The sequence below is a fragment of the Oryzias melastigma genome, linkage group LG5 (genome assembly GCF_002922805.2).
Source record: "Oryzias melastigma strain HK-1 linkage group LG5, ASM292280v2, whole genome shotgun sequence".
Lineage (NCBI taxonomy): Eukaryota > Metazoa > Chordata > Actinopteri > Beloniformes > Adrianichthyidae > Oryzias > Oryzias melastigma.
In genome coordinates, this window is record NC_050516.1 from 30,726,771 (window position 1) to 30,746,844 (window position 20,074).

At 37.4% G+C, this 20,074-nt stretch overlaps 2 protein-coding genes across 2 annotated transcripts; both read right to left on the reverse strand.

Annotated features, from left to right (window-relative positions):
* Window positions 1–1,350: 1,350 nt before the first annotated feature.
* On the reverse strand, window positions 1,351–4,209 carry LOC112145445 (olfactory receptor class A-like protein 4). Its single transcript, XM_024270675.2, has 4 exons — window positions 3,979–4,209; window positions 2,991–3,254; window positions 2,372–2,617; window positions 1,351–2,281 (listed from the first exon to the last, which is right to left on the reverse strand). Exons 1-4 carry the CDS (start codon window positions 4,207–4,209, stop codon window positions 2,069–2,071), a joined length of 954 nt encoding a protein of 317 aa, XP_024126443.1. The 3' UTR covers window positions 1,351–2,068.
* A 4,109-nt stretch (window positions 4,210–8,318) lies between these two features.
* LOC112145347 (von Willebrand factor A domain-containing protein 1) lies at window positions 8,319–19,644 on the reverse strand. The gene is made up of 5 exons (XM_024270514.2): window positions 19,288–19,644; window positions 11,789–12,328; window positions 11,413–11,700; window positions 10,695–10,970; window positions 8,319–8,683 (listed from the first exon to the last, which is right to left on the reverse strand). The coding sequence occupies exons 1-5, from the start codon at window positions 19,370–19,372 to the stop codon at window positions 8,370–8,372; spliced, it is 1,503 nt and encodes a 500-aa protein (XP_024126282.1). The 5' UTR covers window positions 19,373–19,644; the 3' UTR covers window positions 8,319–8,369.
* Between the last annotated feature and the right edge of the window lie 430 nt (window positions 19,645–20,074).

A 20,074-nucleotide genomic window follows, 5' to 3' on the forward strand; every position in this document is an offset into this window, starting at 1 on the left:
ATCAGCTACACTGAATGGAGCATCCTTGCTTTGCATTTTCAGATCAATCCAACACCTTGATTTGCGTTGGAAGAAACCCCTACCTACACGAATAATCTGCTTCTGAAAACATTTAAACACTTTCCGAGAAGTTAATGAAACCAAAATCGACAAATCTGCTAAACTCAGTTAATTATATTTAATTTGAAACTTTGCATTCACATTAGTTGGTGTTCACATTTAGCATTTATTTTGATATATTTTTTAAACGAAAACAATGTATTTTAAACTTTTATTTATGTTAATAATCACAATAAACATTATGCAATGAAGAACACGTTTTCTAACCCATGAACAAGTTTGAAAGAAATAGATTACAAATCTATGAAAACGAGTGATTAGCAACACATTTGTACCTCGTGTTTGTAAGGTGCAGCACTCACGATAATATATATTATTCTCAGTGGGTGTCAGGCTTCAAACAACTCTCTTAAAGGGTCAAACTCAGGGGTCTGCAACTTGCAACTCCAGAGCCGTAAGTGACTCCTCTCCATTGTGCCTCTTTGGTTAAAAGAAGTTTTTAATTAGAAAAATGTCCTGTTAAATGCACTTTGTGTCAATAGTTAAGTCCAAACTTTTTCAGTATTCCATTGTTTAGAAAGGTAACTATACCTGTAAATCTGACAGATCCTCACCAGTCCATTGTTCAGGATCTGTAGAAATTCATTATTTAAGCCCAGCACCACTGTTTACCTGGATTGGGGTTGTTCTACCAGTAATAACAAGCACGGGTTTGGAAAAGATGATGGAGGATGGTCCTTGAGAACAGGAGTTGTGCATCCTCTGAGGGTGCATTCAACACTGAACTCTGACAAACCTTCTATTAATGTAGATCACACAAAGGCGACAGATTGAAACCCTTCACTACTTTGTACTATAAACAATTTTCAGCCTTTTTACTTTCTCTATCCAGACTAGAGATGTAAAAAGGGCAAAAGGACACACTTTGAGTTCTATCTGTGGTTTTTTGGCATTACAAGATAAAATGTATGCTTACTTCAAAGCAGGGGCGTCAAACTCAATCGCAAAGAGGGGCCAAAATCCAAAACACACCTTAAGTTGTGGGCCGAACAGGATTAAAATGTATGGAACACTCTAAAACTACATTTTTAAAACTTGAAAATAATAACTTTTTAACATAATTATGAAGTAGATATATAGCATTACCTACAATAATGCTAGAGTGAATGCTGTTAGCTGAATGTAGCCGCTGAAGATGCTAGTCCTGATAGCTGAAAATGCTAAAATTGATTGATTAAAAACACTGAAGCTAATAGCTGAAAACGCTAAAACTGATAGGGAGAAGAAATATTAGCCAAATTAGACAAAACAAACAAACAAAAAAAAAAACTTAGGTTAGCCAAAACAGCTAGCATGTCACTAAAATTTAGCTAAACTTCAAAATAGCCTAAAAAAAATGGAAAAAAGCCCAATTAGCTAACACAACTAGCGTGTAAGGGTCTGTACAGTGGAGTGGCTGGTAAAAGTATTGCACGCTCACAGTTCCTTTTAACACTGCTGGCCTCCATGGTGAAAACCTTTGGGATGTGTTGGAGGTTTAAAAATAGGAAAATAAAAACAGATACCCCCCATATTGCCAGTTTGTCATTTATTGCGCCTTTCCATCTTAAAAATGTTTTCTGTACCTGTAATGAACAGTTTGGGATCAAAAACCCCAAACAAAACAAACAAACATTATTTGCCCCCAGTGGGGTTTGGGGCTTCCAATTGTTAAGTTGGGAGCCTTGAGAAGCTTGAAGATTTCCAACCCAAGGAGCAACGCGCCTCAGAGTCTGGAGGTGGAACACGCTGAGGTAGCCTTGGCTTAAGAAATAATAACATTGACAGAAATGCAGAAAAAGAAAATATAATCTTTTCTTTATTTCATGTTCAAAATGAACACTAAGAACCTCCAATGAGAACAAATTCAAAACTTTGAGTTAATTTCCATACATATTCCTATAGAGTCTTAAAAATGTCAATAGTTGTGAATATTTGTGTCCTGGTGTGCTGTTGCCGGGCAGTTTTGTCAGTAAGTCAGTGATGACTTGATACAAGAACGCAGCCCACGATGGCCGACTGCGAGAACAGCAGGAGACAAGGCGATGAAGATGATGTTGGCGAAGCGAGCGATGACCAGCAGGAACTCGGATGAGGTGCCTCGGTTGTAGTTGAAGTAGTTCACAGATATAACGCTGGTTCCCCAGGACGCAATGAAAAGCAACACAAGAATAAGAATAACCTGGAAAGCAAGAAAAGGAAATTCAATTGACATCTCGGTCACAGATTTTTAACAGGATCGTATCTGCATGCAGCAGTTCCTCGGTCTTACCTTGGCAGCTCGTCTCTCAGCTGGTACCCGCTTTACGACTGGTGCATCTTGAACTGAGCTCCTGGTCCTGCCGTAAGTGTAAAGCGTGTAAAGGGAGCTCAGGTTGGTCCCGGTCATCAAGACGATAGGCAGGGTTTCATGGATCACCATGGACGTGGTGGCGTAGGCCAGGCCGCTGTAGCTGGACGGGAAGTTCCACACACAGCCCAGCAGGGGGCGTGTTGTGCTGCTGATCAACATCAGGGTCTGAGGGAAGAGAAGAGAAGAGCGGACACTAATTTTGAGATAAGGGAGATCGTGAAACCTGTAATAATTATTTTCTTTTCTTAACTCTTGATCACCATCTTGAGGGCTGTCACTTGTGTTCAAGAAAGAGAAATATTTCCAATTTTTTGTTGTTCTTAGATTGTTTTATTGTATTAACTTGGTTATATTTAAGTTAATCTGAACTGAATTATATTTAAAAAAAATTGGAAAAATGTCATAATGCCTTTTAGGCTTTTCTTTTGAATTTTCTGTCTGTTGTTCTTGAACAAAAAGGTCAAAACCTAAAAAAAAAAAAAACATGGAAAAATCCCACATTTCTCTTTAATATGCAAAACAAGTCTATTCCTCTCACCTCAGTGCTGTTTGCATTGCCATTAGTGGAGAAGATATGTGCAGGAATGGAGTAAAGAAGGTTGACGAGCCAAATGGAAAGCAGGTTGAGCAGCAGAGCCTTCGGAACGCCTCGAGAAGCTTGAAGGTTTCCAACCGAAGGAGCCACGCGCCTCAGAGTCTGGAGGTGGAACACGCTGAGGTAGAACGTGGACCACACATTGACTGATCGCAGCCACACCCAGACCCCCATGAGGAACTGACACAAACCTCTGGACAGAAACAGCTGAAAGCAGACAGATCCCAGACATGAGTTTAACCCCGTAAAGACTACTGCATCAAAGAATTTACAGATTTTTTTTTTAATTAATTAAGATGTCTTTTAAGCCCTTTGATGAAATTCACAAACAATAATGTAGGCTTAAGAAATAATAATATTGATAGAAATGCAGAAGAAGGAAAAAAAAATCACCTTAAATGTGGCTCAAATATGATCCACACATATTTAACGTAACTGGATTATAAAGATTTAATTCTAACCTAATTGTTTATTCTTTCAATAGAAAGCTGCAATTAAAAAAAGAATAACAATAGATGAATAACTTTCACCATTAAATTGTGAAAATTAGTTAAACTTTTCCTGCCAAAAGTGTTTTGAGATTTCATGGAGGCAGCCATTTTGAAAAGAGCAGGAAAAGCCCTTCTACTCCCTCTAGTGGAATCATGATGAACTACAAGGAAGAAAACATTGCCTAAATTCTACCCAATGGGTTTTTCTGAAGCTTGGGTCACTCTAATGAGGTAGGATTAACATTTGTGACTCTTTTAGCTTCGTTACTTGGAAAGATAATCTATCAACATCCATGCCCACATCCACCTGTCAGCTCCTGCGGGAGTTTTCTGCAGGCAAAGACAATCCCAACAGTTCATTCAAATCAACACATTTTCTCAGTCTAGCCTTTTTGGACAGTAAAGAGGTCAGAGTGCTTAGAAAAATAAACCACACATACCTCAATCCCCAAGTCTGACACGACAAGCAGTGCGTTCCTCATGATGGACACCATCAGGTTGGACACTGCCATGTTTATAATGATGACGTTTGAGTTCTGAGCCACACTACGATCCGTGATAACACTCTTCCCAATGACCAGAATGACAGTGGCATTACCCAGAATCCCCAGCACTACTAGAATGATGTAAAAGGCCAGCTGTTCAGTGGACACGGTGGTCCGTAGTCCCATACCCACAAGCTGAGGTCCTCCAGGCTGTCCAGTGGGTCCCACGTAATCCCTCATTTCTGTAACCGCTTTGACGAAAAGTCTCACATCAGAAAGTTTCTTCATTTTGGATTCTTCAGACAACCCCGGTAATGGAGCACGTCTGTTTGTTCAGACGGCCAAAGCCGTCTTTCACAAAGGAAATGGGAAACGGTTTTGTTTCCTGTGACATTAAAGCTAGAAAATGACGTGCTTTGTGGTGCGTCATCCGCTACAGGGTCCAAAAGCATCCCGATGTTTGGGAGCACCGGGAGAATACGACTCGTGGTAATGAAGCACAGGAGATTAATCAGCTTCACTGACTGAAAGGTGCTTACTTCACCGTATTACACGTATCCCCATCACCCTAAAGGGAGAAGGACACTTTGGTACTTTTGCTCCATTTGCTGCACATGTGCTTCAGTTGGTCTTAAAGTCCAAGTTTACGACACCGGACTAGTAATCCACTCTGATGTATCTCACAAGACAGTATTTGATCAAAACCAGCACATAAACTAAAAACAATCCCAAACATTTATTTTTAACATTTCCATCTTTATTAAAACATACTGTACATTGTGTATTCTAGAGATGTTTCTGATCCTGCTTCTACTGGATCTGGTTTTCAGATAGTTAAAATGAAACTGCCTCATAGTACCATCAAACATTTGCTAAAGTTTCTTTTGCTGTTTGTTTATGGGACGTATGGCACCATTAGTGAAACATGATTTTTGTGTTTACCCAAAATGGAAAACTAACAAACAATGCAAGAAATAACAAAAATTAGACAATACCAGGGATAGTACACGGGGATTTACTAAGTCCATAAAAAGAGCTAGCCACAGCCGGAAGTAAACAAGCGGACTTATGTAAAACCAAAATACTTCACACAGCTCCATGGATAGAGGCCATTATTCATTATATCAATTATTATTTTATTTATGTTCATTGTATTTATGTTTAATTATTACTTTTTTACATTTTACATTAAATGCATGGTGTGTCAAACTTTTAAAAAAAATTGCAACTTGGTGCCCCCTCCAGCAGTTGATGACCTAGGCGGTCGCCTAGGTCGCTTGTGCCCAGGGCTGGTACTGATTTCGTTCACCAATTTAGGACCATTTGCCGTCATGTAAAAGACAGACTTGGAATACCCTCCGGGTATTTATATCCGTCCCTCCAGATCATTTTATGTTATTGTTATTAATGACCCAATGTTATCTTGGGCTCATTTACAACTTGTATAATTTCGATAAATATATTTTTATGGAGAGTAAAATATTAAAGTTATTTAAGGTTTAAATTGATTTATTCTGGAATAATATTCCTGCCTTTTTAGTATTCATAATTATGTTAAAAGTTAAAGTTTTAAAGTTTTAAAAATTGGCATTCTGCTAGCTTTTTGGACTATTTTGGCAGTTACGAAGTTATTTTAGGCTGTTTTGGAGTTTAGCTAATATTTCATCTACATGCTAGCTTTTTTGGGCTAATTTATGAAGTTTTTAAGGCTATTTTGGAGTTAGGCTAATATTTCCACTAAGTGCTAGCTATTTTGGCTAATTTAAGCTTTTTTATTGTAGTTTTTGAGGCTTTGAAGTTTAGCTATTATTTCAGCTACATACTAGCTGTTTTGGCTAATTTAAGCTTTTTTCAGTTTTTTAGGCTTCTTTGAAATTTAGATATTTTTCAGTTACATGCTAGCTAATATTTTAACTGGCTATCCTCTTAAAAGTTTTCAGTTAGCAGCTTCAGCAGCATAATTCAGCTTACAGCATTCACACAAGCATTCTCACAGGTAATATATATCTAAGTCATAATTATGTTAAAAAGCTACGTTTTTAAAGTTCTAAAAACTTCAATAAATCATTATTCTGTTCGGCCCGCAACCTAAGGCGTGTTTGGATTTTGGCCCCTTGTGCGATAAAGTTTGACACTCCTGCCTTAAATGATGAAGATGTTGATCAAATTGTTATTCTTTGGTAATTCAAAGACCCGTACAATGAAAATTGTGTTTTAGTATGCTCTTACGGCATTTTTCTACTCATGGGGGGCATTTGTTTAAAAAAAAAAATGTGAATAAAATTGCATTTCTGAGTATTTTTTACTTAAGCTGTTGTGAATCAGGAGCAAAGGAAGAAAACACAGTTAGAAAAAGCTGAGAATCAGGAGTCACAAGCTCCCAGCTCAGCTCCATTTTGATGCATCCACTAGATGACTAGATACACGTTCATTGGTTAGGACAATGCATATTAATCAATGTCTTAGGAGGGCTACAACATAAATATGAACTTATTTACATCTGTAGTCCTAAAACAGGAAACACACACTGAACCCATTGAATAGTAAAAAGTACAGACAAGATTAAGACATGAAAGGATCCACACAAACAGACTTAAAGTAGAACAGATCAACAATTCGAGCACTCGTAAAAGTTAAATACACCAATAGGGTCCTCCTTGTGATCGTCCTTCATCATTACATTATTAGTTAAATTGGTTGTTAGTTTGTTGTAAGTAGAATTGACAAATTAGGAACACTGGCTGAGTATTCCAGGACCACCGTTTGACTGAACTTTGAGCCTGCCTCTTTGTGGCTCTCAGTCTCCTCTAGTTAAAGTTCTGGTGCCAATCCCTCCATGGGTTATTCTGTATATAAAATGTATTAAAAGGGGAGAAAGATAGTTTAAAAATGAGACAAACATGTAAAAACAGCTGGTGGTTTTCAAAATCCAGCATCTTATATTTATTATTCTTTACTTAAAACTGTACAGCTGGATAGCCCCACAATGGGTTCAGGAGTTTAGAGTCTGTAAGATCCTGGGAGAACATGTAAACAGATAGATGACGGGATGTGGGGTCGGAGTTGCTCCGTGCCAACAGTTTCGCCCTCAACTCACAAGCGAATTTCTAACAAACTCCTTCTGCTCTGCAGAGACTGTGTCCTAAAAAAACAACTTTTTTTTTTTTTTTTTTACTTAAAAAAACCAAAACAGTTTGATCCTAATTAAAATTAAAAAAAAGGGAAAACTTTGAAAATAGATCAATAAGCCTTTAAAGCACGTGTTAAAGTCAAGGCCCAGGGGCCGGATCCGGCCCTCCAGATCATTTTATTTTATTGTTATTAATGGCCAGATGTTATCTTGTGCTCATTTCTAATTTGCATAATTTTGACAAAATATAATTTTATAGAGAGTAAAATATTGAAGTTGATTTATTCTGGGATAATATTCCTGCCTTTTTATTATTCATAATTATATTAAAAAGTAACGGTTTTAAAGTTTTAAAGATTGTCATTCTGTGAACTTTTTTGACTATTTCGGCATTTACTACGAAATCTTTAGGCTATTTTGGAGTATAGCTAATATTTTAGCCACATGCTAGCTGTTTTGGCTAGTTTAAGCTTTTTTAAAGTTTTTTAGGATGTTTTGGAGTTTGGTTAATATGTACATGCTAGCTGCTTTGGCTAATTAAGGAAAATTTAATTAAGTTTAATTAATCATTTTTTTTCAGTTAGGATATTTTGAAGTCTGTCTTTATTTCAACTACATGCTAGCTGTTTTAGCTAACCTAAGCTTTTTTTTTTAGGCTAATTTGTAATTTTGCTAATATTTTAGCTGGCTTTCAGCCTCGACCTTTTAAGCTATCAGCTTCAGCGTTTTTAGCTATCAATTTCAGCACCTTCAGCTATCAGCACTAGCATCGTCAGCGGCCAAATTCAGCTTATAGCATTCACACTTATTGAAGGTAATTCTTTATATTAAGTTTGGTTTTAAAGTTTTAAAAATGTAGTTTGAATGTTCAATAAATGTTTATCCTGTTCGGCCCACGACCTAAGATATATTTTGGATTTTAGCCCCTTTAAAGCAATGAAAACATGAAAACATCAACTTGTACTTTCCCATCTTTAAAAATCCTTTTGTAAAGTCCTCCCTCTCTGTGACAGACATGTTGAGTTGCTGCAGGACTCAATGAAAGCATTCACTTCATCTTTGTCAAGCTTGAGGAGAGAAACTTGATATAAATAATCTATACATTTTGGTATAATTGGCTTTAAAATTAACAATTCAAATCAATACGTTATTTCATCTGCTGACATAAGAACATATACTCTTTACTCAATAAGAAAAAAAGTAGGTTACACAATGTTCACCCCAACCAACTGCTTTGCGTCTTAACCGTGCAGCAAATCCCATCCCCACGACCCGAGCTGTAGACCGGAGACACACACACTCGACTGTTCGACGCCAGGCGGGTGAGACGTGTGGCGTGTGTAGTTGGAGGCAGATAGACAGTCGATGTGGAGACGTCTGAGAGGAAGTTCTGGGAGTTTAATGTCTCCCAGCTGACCCAGAAACCTTTCAAATCTTCCTCATGAGCTTGCCATACTGCTTGAACATCTTCACCCTCCATGTCCCATTGCTCCATTGTGAACAGTTGAAGGTCAGTCAGGGCAGGAAGAGCTGCAGAAGAAGCAAATAGAAGTTAAGTCGACGAATGGGTTTAGTGTCAATGATAAAGAAAAGTTTGAAATTGTAGTTAGAGGAGTCAACAAGACAATGATTTAACTTTGAAGACTGTCACAGACGAACAAAAGCAAAACTATTTTGAAAAAAAAAAAAAGAGAAAATACCATATTTCAAAATGTGATTTTTTTAACATTTACACTTTTTTACCTTTAGTTAGTATAGGGCAAATTGTTTTGCTTAAATACTAGCTGAACTCCAAATTAGCATAAAACAACTCAGAGGTCAAATTAGCCAAAAAAGGCTAGCTTGTTGCTTAATTACTAGCGGAACTCCAAACTAGCATAAAATTCCTCAGTAAATTAAATCCGCCAAAATGCTAGCATGTTGCTAAAATAGAAGCTAAACCCTAATATAGCCGAGAAACCCCAGTTGATAAAAAAAATAGCCAAAATGTTAGCATATTGCTAAAATATTAGCTAAAGTACAAATTAGCATAAAAAAACTCAGAGGTCAAATTAGCCAAAAAAGGCTAGCTTGTTGCTTAATTACTTCGGAACTCCAAAATAGCCTAAAATTCCCCAGTAAACTAGTCAAAAATGTTAGCATATTGCTAAAATAGAAGGCAAGTTCTTAATTATCCAGAAAAACTTCAGTAGATAACAAATTAGTTGACAACATTAGCATTTTGCTAAAATAAAATAAACTCCAAATTAGCATAAAATTCCTCAGTAAATTAAATCCGCCAAAATGCTAGCATGTTGCTAAAATAGAAGCTAAACCCTAATATAGCCGAGAAACCCCAGTTGATAAAAAATTAGCCAAAATGTTAGCATATTGCTAAAATATTAGCTAAACTCCAAATTAGCTTAAAAAATCAGAGGTCAAATTAGCCAAAAAAGGCTAGCTTGTTGCTTAATTACTAGCGGAACTCCAAAATAGCCTAAAATTCCCCAGTAAACTAGTCAAAAATGTTAGCATATTGCTAAAATAGAAGGCAAGTTCTTAATTATCCAGAAAAACTTCAGTAGATAACAAATTAGTTGACAACATTAGCATTTTGCTAAAATAAAATAAACTCCAAATTAGCATAAAATTCCTCAGTAAATTAAATCCGCCAAAATGCTAGCATGTTGCTAAAATAGAAGCTAAACCCTAATATAGCCGAGAAACCCCAGTTGATAAAAAATTAGCCAAAATGTTAGCATATTGCTAAAATATTAGCTAAACTCCAAATTAGCATAAAAAAACTCAGAGGTCAAATTAGCCAAAAAAGGCTAGCTTGTTGCTTAATTACTAGCTGAACTCCAAAATAGCCTAAAATTCCCCAGTAAACTAGTCAAAAATGTTAGCATGTTGCTAAAATAGAAGGCAAGTTCTTAATTATCCAGAAAAACTTCAGTAGATAACAAATTAGTTGACAACATTAGTATTTTGCTAAAATAAAATAAACTCCAAATTAGCATAAAATTCCTCAGTAAATTAAATCCGCCAAAATGCTAGCATATTGCTAAAATAGAAGGCAAGTTCTTAATTATCCAGAAAAACTTCAGTAGATGACAAATTAGCTGAAAACATTAGTATTTTGCCAAAATAAAATAAACTCTAAATTAGCATAAAATTCTTCAGTGAACTAAATTAGTCAAATATGTGCTGAAATAGATGCTAAACATTAAATTTGCCTAAAAACTACAAACTAGCAAAAAATGTTAGCATGTTACTAAAATAGAAGCAAAACTTAATTTTTTTTAAAAATTACAATTGTTTTTTTCATTATTTTTCTTCAGCCAGAGAACCAACATGGAGAGATAAAAGAGCCACATGTTGCAGGTTGCAGGACTCTGGTATAGGGGAAGAATTTGGATTCTGCCTAAATGTGAATCACGTTTGTTTTCTTCTCATCATAGCTCCTCTCTATATGTTACATTTCCCTGTTTGACAAAGTCCATCATTCCATCAAACGTCAATGAAGTTTACTCAGGCTCAGTTTCGTCACGTGAAGGTGTACCTTCTTGAGTGCACGCCCTCACAGACATGGCTCTCTCTGTTCCGTCCACATGTATGGAGTTGACTGTAACCAGGTACTGGGTTCCTGGCTGAAGACCAGTCAGTAAAGTCGAGGATCTCTGACTGTCTAACGAAACAGTACGGACCTCTCCAGAAGGAATAGCTCCAAACTCCACGGTGTATCTTTGCACCCACTTTGGCTGCAGGGGACCCCAGCTGACCTGGATCTGATGTGGGCCAGAATCTGACAAGGAAATCTCAGCTGGACCTAAAACATCTGCAAGAGGAAGAACCGTTAGAGATGTACCTGCATTTTGTAGGTTTGCTCACTGGAGGAAATGAAGGGTCTTCCCAGCTCGACACTCAGCATTAAGGGGTTGGATTGGGGGGGTTAAACCACCAAATGCTTCCTGTGCGCAGCTGTGTCTTCAGCTCACCGCTCCCCCAGGAGATGGGTCAAATGTGGAGAACAAATTTCACACACTTGGGTTGCGTCCGACTCCCTCGCTAATCACTATATAGTGCATTTTCTATGCTGTCCGAATCTACTAATTCCAAAATCGAGTGCACTGGAAATTTCCCAGAAGTCTTTGCGAAAAGCTAGCGTACATCGATGGTCACTAGCTTAGTGGATATAGACCACAATGCATTGCGGTCGAACAATTCTGGAAAGTAAACTATAATTTTTCATACTTTTACTTCATTTAAAAGCTACCTGCCTGAAATCCTCCCACCAGGCAGCGTGGTGAACGTCACAGAGAGAGTGCTGAGCGGGCTGTGGTTGGACTCGGGTCGCAGGAACGCCGTGTATGTGGTTTCCGGCAGCAGGTTGGTTAGCTTTGCTTTGCTGGAGTCACCCGGGAGAACATCTCTGATCTCAGGTTTTCCAACAGAACTGTACCACAGATCATAGTAGCCACTGTCTGCACTGAGAACGGGGCGCCACCGAAGCATGGCACTATGGGAGGTCAGGTCTGTCACACTCAGTCTCTCCGCACGAAGTATTTCTACAAAAGAAATAAAATAAATAGAATTATTAATCAATCAACAGTTGAAAGTGTTCAACCTAATGTCATTAGGAGACCTCACACATACGGATGATGGCCTCCCTCAGGTCCTCTGTGATGATGTCGATGCTGTTCAAGTCCACAGCATACAGGTGTGACTCCGCAGGAGGCGAGACGACTCGCTGCATCACCTGGTGGTTACCATGTATTGTGTAAACGATTAACACGGAAACCCCGTGAGCCTTCAGCTCCGACATCGGCTCGTCCACGTCTCCCGACTCCACTCCGTCCGTCAGCCACAGCAGCACCTTCGGCGCGTCCTCCTCCGTCTCCGCCAGCAGTCTCTTAGCGACCTGAAGGGCTGAGGGAGTGTTGGTGTCGCCCTGCAGCTGCCGGACACCCCGCAGGGCGTCCTGCAGGCTCTCCTGGTCGCTGTGGACGTCCAGATTGAACTCGGTGTGAGGAGTTGTTCCGACCTGGAGCAGAGCAACTCTGACGTTTCCATGGCCCAATGAAAAGGGGCGGAGCAAATCAGAGGCGAAGCGCAAGAAGACTGAAAACTCATAGTTTGTTACACTTCCAGAGGAGTCCAGCAGAAGGAGAATGTCTCCTTCACAGCAGTTCTGCACTGTGCACAAGAAGGAAAAGGACTTTTTACAAACTGTTTTTATGCAGTAACGTCATGCTGGGTTTCAAAGCTGTTATTCAGCAAACTGATGTTCAAACTACAATTTATACCAGAATGATAGGAAATGCATTTACAGATGGAAACCAGAGACACATTTGTTATTAAAAGAAACACCTTACAGTCTGCTTTTTAGTTGGACATTATTAAAGGGTAACCAAACACGGAAGTTGACTCCACCCACAGCTGGAATGTGAAAATCCAGTCAGACGGGGGGGGGGGGGGGCAGGACTGTTATCATTAGTGGAGCTGCAGATCATGACGTGAGACTTCCACATGGTTTGACCAATCACAACATTCAACTGTAATGCCTGGATTCATCCTGTAGGGGGCGGCACACAGACAGTTTTAGATAATATTTTCAAGAATTAAACTATTTTATTTTAATCTCTTTTAATCTCAATTTTAACACTTTTAAAGCTCCATTTATGGAGTTCAACAGACAAAAAAAAGACCCTCTCTGAGGAAAATCATGTTTTTAACCTTTTCTGGTGGCATTTTTCTGATAATGAATGACATATATTAAGAAAATTGAACTCAAAATTGTGTTTCTGAGCATTTCTTTATTCAAATTGTTGTGAATGAGGAGCAGACGAGAAAATACCATTATAAAAAAAGATTATATTTGTGACGTAAAAAAAAAAATATGACTGGCGGATCACAAGCACCTGATCCGTTCAAGGATTGATGCACATTCATTAAAGGTTGATTTTATTTCAACAGTTTTTGCAGAACGCAAGACTAAATTTCTAATTGTGGGAGTAAAAGCTTAAGAAAAACTACTTTTTAGTTTTATATTTTAAATAACGTGATCTAAAGGTCACACATTGCATTTGCTGTGTTTTTGAGTTTAACTTGGGAACTTCTTGACATGAATGTTAAGATTTGGATCATTTCTAAGTTCAGAAACTTGACTGTGATGAGCCAAGCGTCCACCAGGGGGCAGTGCAGCAGCTCTAAAGTTTTCCTGTCTGTGTTCCTGGGCATCTGGAGTGAAAACCAGCCAACATAGAAGAAGAGATTTGATTCTGGTCAACTAAATCCATCAGAAGAGACCTGACCTTCACACAAAGGGAGGATCACCTCAAACTGATCTTATTAGAAAAGAGGAGGATCAGTGGAAGCTTGATGATAAACCAAAATAATCGTAAAAAAATGTTACTTTCTTCTTTAAATTATTCTAATTTTGATTTCATATTTTAGAAATGGATGAATTTGTCAAAGATCAATCACCACCACAATCTTCATGCTTAGCTAAACACAGTTTAAGTATAAACTGATAATGTGTAAAAGTTTTAAGGTTTTTCATTTAGTTGGAAGTGACTTGAGAGGCGAACTCCTTCGGGTCTTTCCCCTCTCGATCAGGATCAATAATTCATTTGGATTTGAATTGTCTCAGAGTTTACCCTGGCACACAGAGCAGGCTGGGGCTTCACACTTCTAGAAGGTTCATTGTCCACAGTCTGTGATGGAGCAACGGCTCCTCCAGGATGGAGACAGATGGAGGAGATGTGGAGGACAGGAGCTCATTCATGAGCCATCTAACAGAAGTTTGGAAACAATAAAAAGAAAGAAAACTAAATTAAATGTTTGTAATTTTTACATAAACTATTGATTTCAGTGTTTTTAGGCACAATGATCAGTAAAAACTAGGGGAGTGCCAAAATATCGATATTGCGATATATATTGCGATATTTCGTCCTGTTATTGATTCTTGATTGGTTTTCACCAAGTATCGATCTTTTATTTTCATTTAAAGAGATTGTAAAACTTTATATTCATCCTCCTTTGGTGAGACGTTCCTTTGGAGGGAGATGGTCTGCTGTGGCTCCTCCTTACTGTTCCCGCCCACTTCCTGTGCTTCCTGCTGGAGGAGTTCACAGCTGTTCATCAGTTCATTTAGGCGTTTGCCTATTCCATTTCCCATAGTTCATCTCTCTGTGTTGGAGCGCTTTGGACGTTTTTCTTGTCCTGTTACTCACTAGCTTTTCTTTTACCAGTTTCACCTTTTTTCCCTCATCAAGGATGGGGATTTCTGTGTTGTGTCATTAAATTAGTTTAGACTTTTCCGTCTGAGTCTTCTCTGCATTTGGGTTCTTGAACTCTAGATGTTGCTAAGTATCGATTATTTGTTGCACAAAATAAAACACAAGTTGTTTATTATGATTGTGTTCAAGCTAAGACATAAATGGTGTTACACATCCTACCGACGTTTCGCTAAAGCCCCTTCTGCATCACTTTTTGACGTTTTGGGTGTCTGCAACTCCTGCTGGTTGATCTTAAAATCAAGGGTCTGCAATCTTCTGGATGCGGTACTGGATGCGCACTGGTCCTCGGGACGTGTCCAGTACCCTGACCATGCGCTATGCGTCGTGGTGCTAGACTGGTTCTTGTTCTGGACTGGTTTGTGACCCGTGATTTAATAGGAACAGCCACTACGTCAAAAAATGATGAGTTGGGGACATCCAAAACCTCAAAAAGTGACGCGGAGGAGTCGGTACCAAACGTCAATATGTGACGATTCAGCATGTGTTGAAATGGGGATGTGTTTTCCTAAAAAAAATGTGTTTTTTTATATATTTTGACTTATTAGAGATAACTTTTTCTTAAATCAATTAACGCAGTATCGCGATATAGTCAATATTGTGATCCATGTATCGCATCGTGTTGTGAAGTACCCAGTAATTCAAAGCCCTACAGTAAAAACATCCCCCTATAGTGGAGCTCATAAACAAAAACGGCACACATTCCAGTTAAAATTCCACCTAGTTTAGTCTTCTAACCTTCATTTGGAGTACATTAGCTGCCTGCTCCACCAAATGGTGAAGCACAATTAGAAAACATGTTTTTCTAAATAATTCTAAACTCCAAAAAGCCCTAAATGGACTTTGAAGGAACAAAAATGAAGTAAAAAAGCTTTTTTTTTTAAGTAAAAATATATATTTTTCTGGTTACTAAATGGTACGCACCAGATAGTAACCAGAAAAACATTTTTTCTTTTACTTCAATTTTTAGAGAAAAATATATTTTTTTCAGTTACTATCTGGTGCGCACTAGTTACTAACCAGAAGATTTTTATTTCTAAAAATTGAAGTAAAAGAAAAGATGTCTGGGTAGTAACTGGTGCGCACTGCATAGTAACTTTTACAGAACCTCCGTCTATTTTTAGAAAAAAATATTAAAATATAATATTAAAAATATTAAATTTCACTTCATTTTTTCATTAGGGTGGAAAAGCAGAGGTAAAAAAAAAAACTTTTTTTATGATTTTTTTTCCTTTTTTGGGTAGTTAAAGGTTAATATCTTAAGTTCCTGGCACATCTACAGAAACTCCCAGACAAAAATATAATTTTCTACCTTTGGGTAGTTTAAATCCTGAATGTAAGGATGTGCATCATTTGTAACTTCTGTTTGTTCCATAAGTTGACGTGAAAACACTCAGCTTTTAGTTTAAATAGAGATTTGACAAAGTGTGGAACAAAAAATGAGGTCAGCATCTGTATCAAATATGAAATATTACAAATGAAAACGCTAAAAACATGTACAATATTTTGTTACAGCTAAAATTGCAGCAACTATGAACTTTGCTTTGTGATGTAAATCCTACAGATGACAAAACAACACAAAACTGCAATTATAACAAGGCTTACTGCCCCTAACACTGAATTATTCTGAGGGAAATTCAAGGAAATTCATTTAACTTTAAACCCAAAACTGTTAATCTTAGTGTGAAAGGTCATGTGACATAACTTCAAGTCAACAAGGTAAAAAGTTATCAAAGGTTTTTTCAAAAACAAAGCACTAAAACTAGTTTAAAATGTAATTTGTGGCTTTTGAAGATCATTTGGGTTTTTTTCTAATGACGTTTAAATAAAAATTTAAATATATATTTTTTTTCATTGTGTCATTTTCTTAACTAATGCTTGCAGAACTGAAACGGCGGTCCGACTGTCGTCGACAGTATTACAGCGGTGGAGTTACCACGGTTCCCGGCTCTTTCGGTTTTCTCTGCGAGATCTGTCACAGCAGTGCTTTTAGCTTTTTACTAATAAAGAAATGTCAACCCGTCACCGGGCTGCCGACGTTCAGGTGCAGATCAACCGAAGATCCAAAGTTATAATGTGGTTGTCAAACTGCAGAATCCAGCTGTGATGTCGAGCATCTCCATGAGCGTTTTCATGGTTGGGAAGAAAGTCACGTGATGCTAACTACAAACACTTAATTATCTAAATATCAGGATGTCAGTCAAAGCATTAGTGTGACGGTTTTCAGCTCTGGAGCTTTCAGGTGTCATAGACCAACACAAACCTGTAAAAACATCTGCAGCTGTGATCTTTGACACCAATGGATGGATTCATGTTTAGACCAGACACATGTTAGAAAAATGTGAACCAATCCTTCCTGACATCACCTGCACCTGGGTGACCACGCTGATTTGAGTCTACTCAGATGGAAGTTCTCTTCCACTCACATGACAATCAAATAAGTCACGCCCCCTCTAATTTTAGCTTTAATAATCAGTTATAAAGAGTAATACACATAGAAAAAAATTAGGAGTGGAATTCGATTTAAAAAAATTTAACGTGTTAATCGCAAACTTTTTATTTATTTTTTTTAGTTACAGTTTTTACCAACAACTTATTCATATCTCAATATGACATCACAAGCAAAATTGTACATTTCGAACATTTATTTTTTACTCTGTGGAATCTCAGCTACCAGAAATAAGAATTTCTCTCCTAAAAGCACTGCAGTTCATTAAAAAAAAAATCTGGAATTCTGCCTTTTTTTATTTTTATTTTTTTCTCTGAAATTGTCCTTATTGTTTTTATAAAAAAATATTAAAATAATTTTTGGGGGAGAATTTTGATCCAGCTGGATTTCAGGTTGACTCAGCTAGAATCTGCTCTCAGGTGGAGGCATGTCCGTCCACTCTGAACCTGCTCTCCTCTCGTACCGGCGACTGGCAGGACTTTTGCGATGAACCGTGGAGTTTCCAATATTTTTGGACAACGTCGGTGCTCATAATTGTAGAACAATTAATGTTGGTCCCCATCCCAAAATAAAATAATAATGTTGTTTAATTTCCAATAGGAGACAACTCTGTTAGGCTCCGCCCACCTCAACATCAGTCTGCTCTGAGCTGCAGCCGTTGGATCGACGTTCGTCTTCCGACTCATTTATTAAAATAAAAGATCGCTTTTGTCCAAAAACTACAACTGTATTATTTATTTAATTAAATAATAATCTCAGAACATTAAAAGAGAGCTTGAGTTTATATTAGACAGTTTTATTTGCTGTAATGCTGCCACAAATAATTATTTTAATAGTCGACTAATCACCGATTATTTTTTCAGATTAGTCAATTAATCGGGTCATGTGCAAACTGGATGTAAAAATCAAACATCTTAACAATCATTAGCTTTAAACCAACTAAAAATTAGATGTATAGCATTACCTGTGATAATGCTAGTGTGAATGCTGTAAGGAGAATTTGGCTGCTGAAGATGCTGAAAATGATAGCTAAAAATGCTAAGCTGAAAAGGCTGAAGCTGATAGCCAAAACCACTAGCATGCAGCTGAAATATTAGCTAAATGCCAAAATGGCCCAAAAAAAGCTTAACTTAGCCAAAAAAGATAGCATGTAGCTGAATTATTAGCTAAACTCGAAATTAGCCTAAAAAACAAAACAAAAACAAAAAAACTACATTAGCCAAAACAGCTAGCATGTAGCTGAATTATTAGCTAAACTCCAAATTAGCCTAAAAAACAAAACAAAAAAACTACATTAGCCAAACGGCTAGCATGTAGCTGAAATATGAACTGAACTCCAAAATGGTTACAAAAAAGCCTCAATTAGCCAAAACAGCTAGCATGTAGCTGAATTATTAGCAAAACTCCAAATTAGCCCCAAAACAAAACAAAACAAAAAAGACCTGAATTAGCCAAAACAGCTAGCATGTAGCTGACATATTAGCTAAACTCCAAAATAGCCTAAAAAACTGAAAAAAGCATAAATTAGCCAAAACAGCTAGCTTAATAATATTATAACTTTCAACTTTACTACGCTCTGACTACATAAAATATAAAGTAATGACTAATCGACTATTAAATTAGTTAAATTAGTCGACTAATCGTGACAGCCCTAATTCACTGATTTAGGGCAGAACGCTTGAGGGCGTTAATTAATATTAATGCATTCATTCTGTTTCAATTCATCATGTGTGTTAACTTATATTAAATGAGTCACTCTCATATCTGCACTGGATTAAAGATGGACATTCTAACTACTTCTTATCCATTCTTCTAAAAACACAAAATAGAAACGTTTTTAGTCGTACAAATGACACACAAACGTGTTTCCAGTTTTGGAGCTTCGTGAATTTGGAACCAAGATTTTAACCGGTGGGAAAAAATACAAGAAAAACCAAATGTATTGCCACAATATCTGATGTTTAGTTGGCTTTATCAACATTTCTAAAGTTTATGGTTTGGTTTTCTTCTTCCTTTTCCTCTCTCTGCATACCAGCATCAAACATGAAAGTCACAAAGCTCTCAACACTCGTATAAAAGCACAAACCAGCCAAAGTTCTCCTGCAGGAGATCACATTCCACCTGATCTCCACTGTAATTACAGCCTCTGCTTTTATTCCTCATAAGAACAGTTCTTTCATGTTGTTCCCTTCAGGAATCTCAGGTAGATTAACGATTGAGATTAATCATTTTTAAGCCCAAATTTTGGATTCACTGTTTTTACAGGTGGAGGTGATCGCAGTCCTGCAGCAGGAATCAATAAATAAAATAAACACCAACAACCAAACGTGCATCCATTTAAAACGATCATCTCCTTAAGATTTTCTTTCATGCAAAAGTCTCCATGTTCACTAAAGAAGATGACTCACCTGTACCAGGTAGAGCCGCGACTCTCCCGCCGCTCCACCGTCGCGTGACGCAGACAAAAACACACAGATAAAATGAAAATCTCATATTTTTTAAAAACAGATTTTAAAAATCTCCCCCAGTAGCTGTTTGGCTGCGACTCTAATGAGCGACTTCTACGTCGCTCCGCCCATTTAAACGCCTGTGACACGCCCTCTGCGTGTCCGCGCGCATCAGGATGAATCAGGCATGCGTACAGGAAGAGTTATCGCTCGATGAATCAAAGTAAAGACTTTTAGTTTTCCACTCATGCGGGTTCAGGATGCTTTCTGAGGCACGAGGCTGAAAGATTCCGCCAGGTAAACTCCGGGCGTGAGTGCGCATGCGCGAATAAGAACCTTCCCAAATGAAGTAGCATGATTTAAGGGGATTTAAGGGGATTTAAGGTGGACTTTTCAGATAAAATACCATGAAGATCCTGAAGCTTCACTTCTTTCATCTAATATGTGTAGTTTATGAAGATTTTTACTGAACTGAATCTCTTTATGGAACAATTTTACTTTAAGACTTGATGGTATAAAGATTTATTCACTGGACAGTTTTCTATTTTATTTATTACTTTGAATTTTCCAGTGTCTGAGTCTTGACCCTTAATTTAACTTTTTTAACTGATATTAAATAAGGAAAAAAAAATAATTCTAGCAATACTGATTGATTGATAATTCAATATTGATAATTCTCGCAGATTGATGATGTAAACATCTAAAAGCCAATTTTTTTCCTTTTTGGAATTTTTAATAATTAAAATGA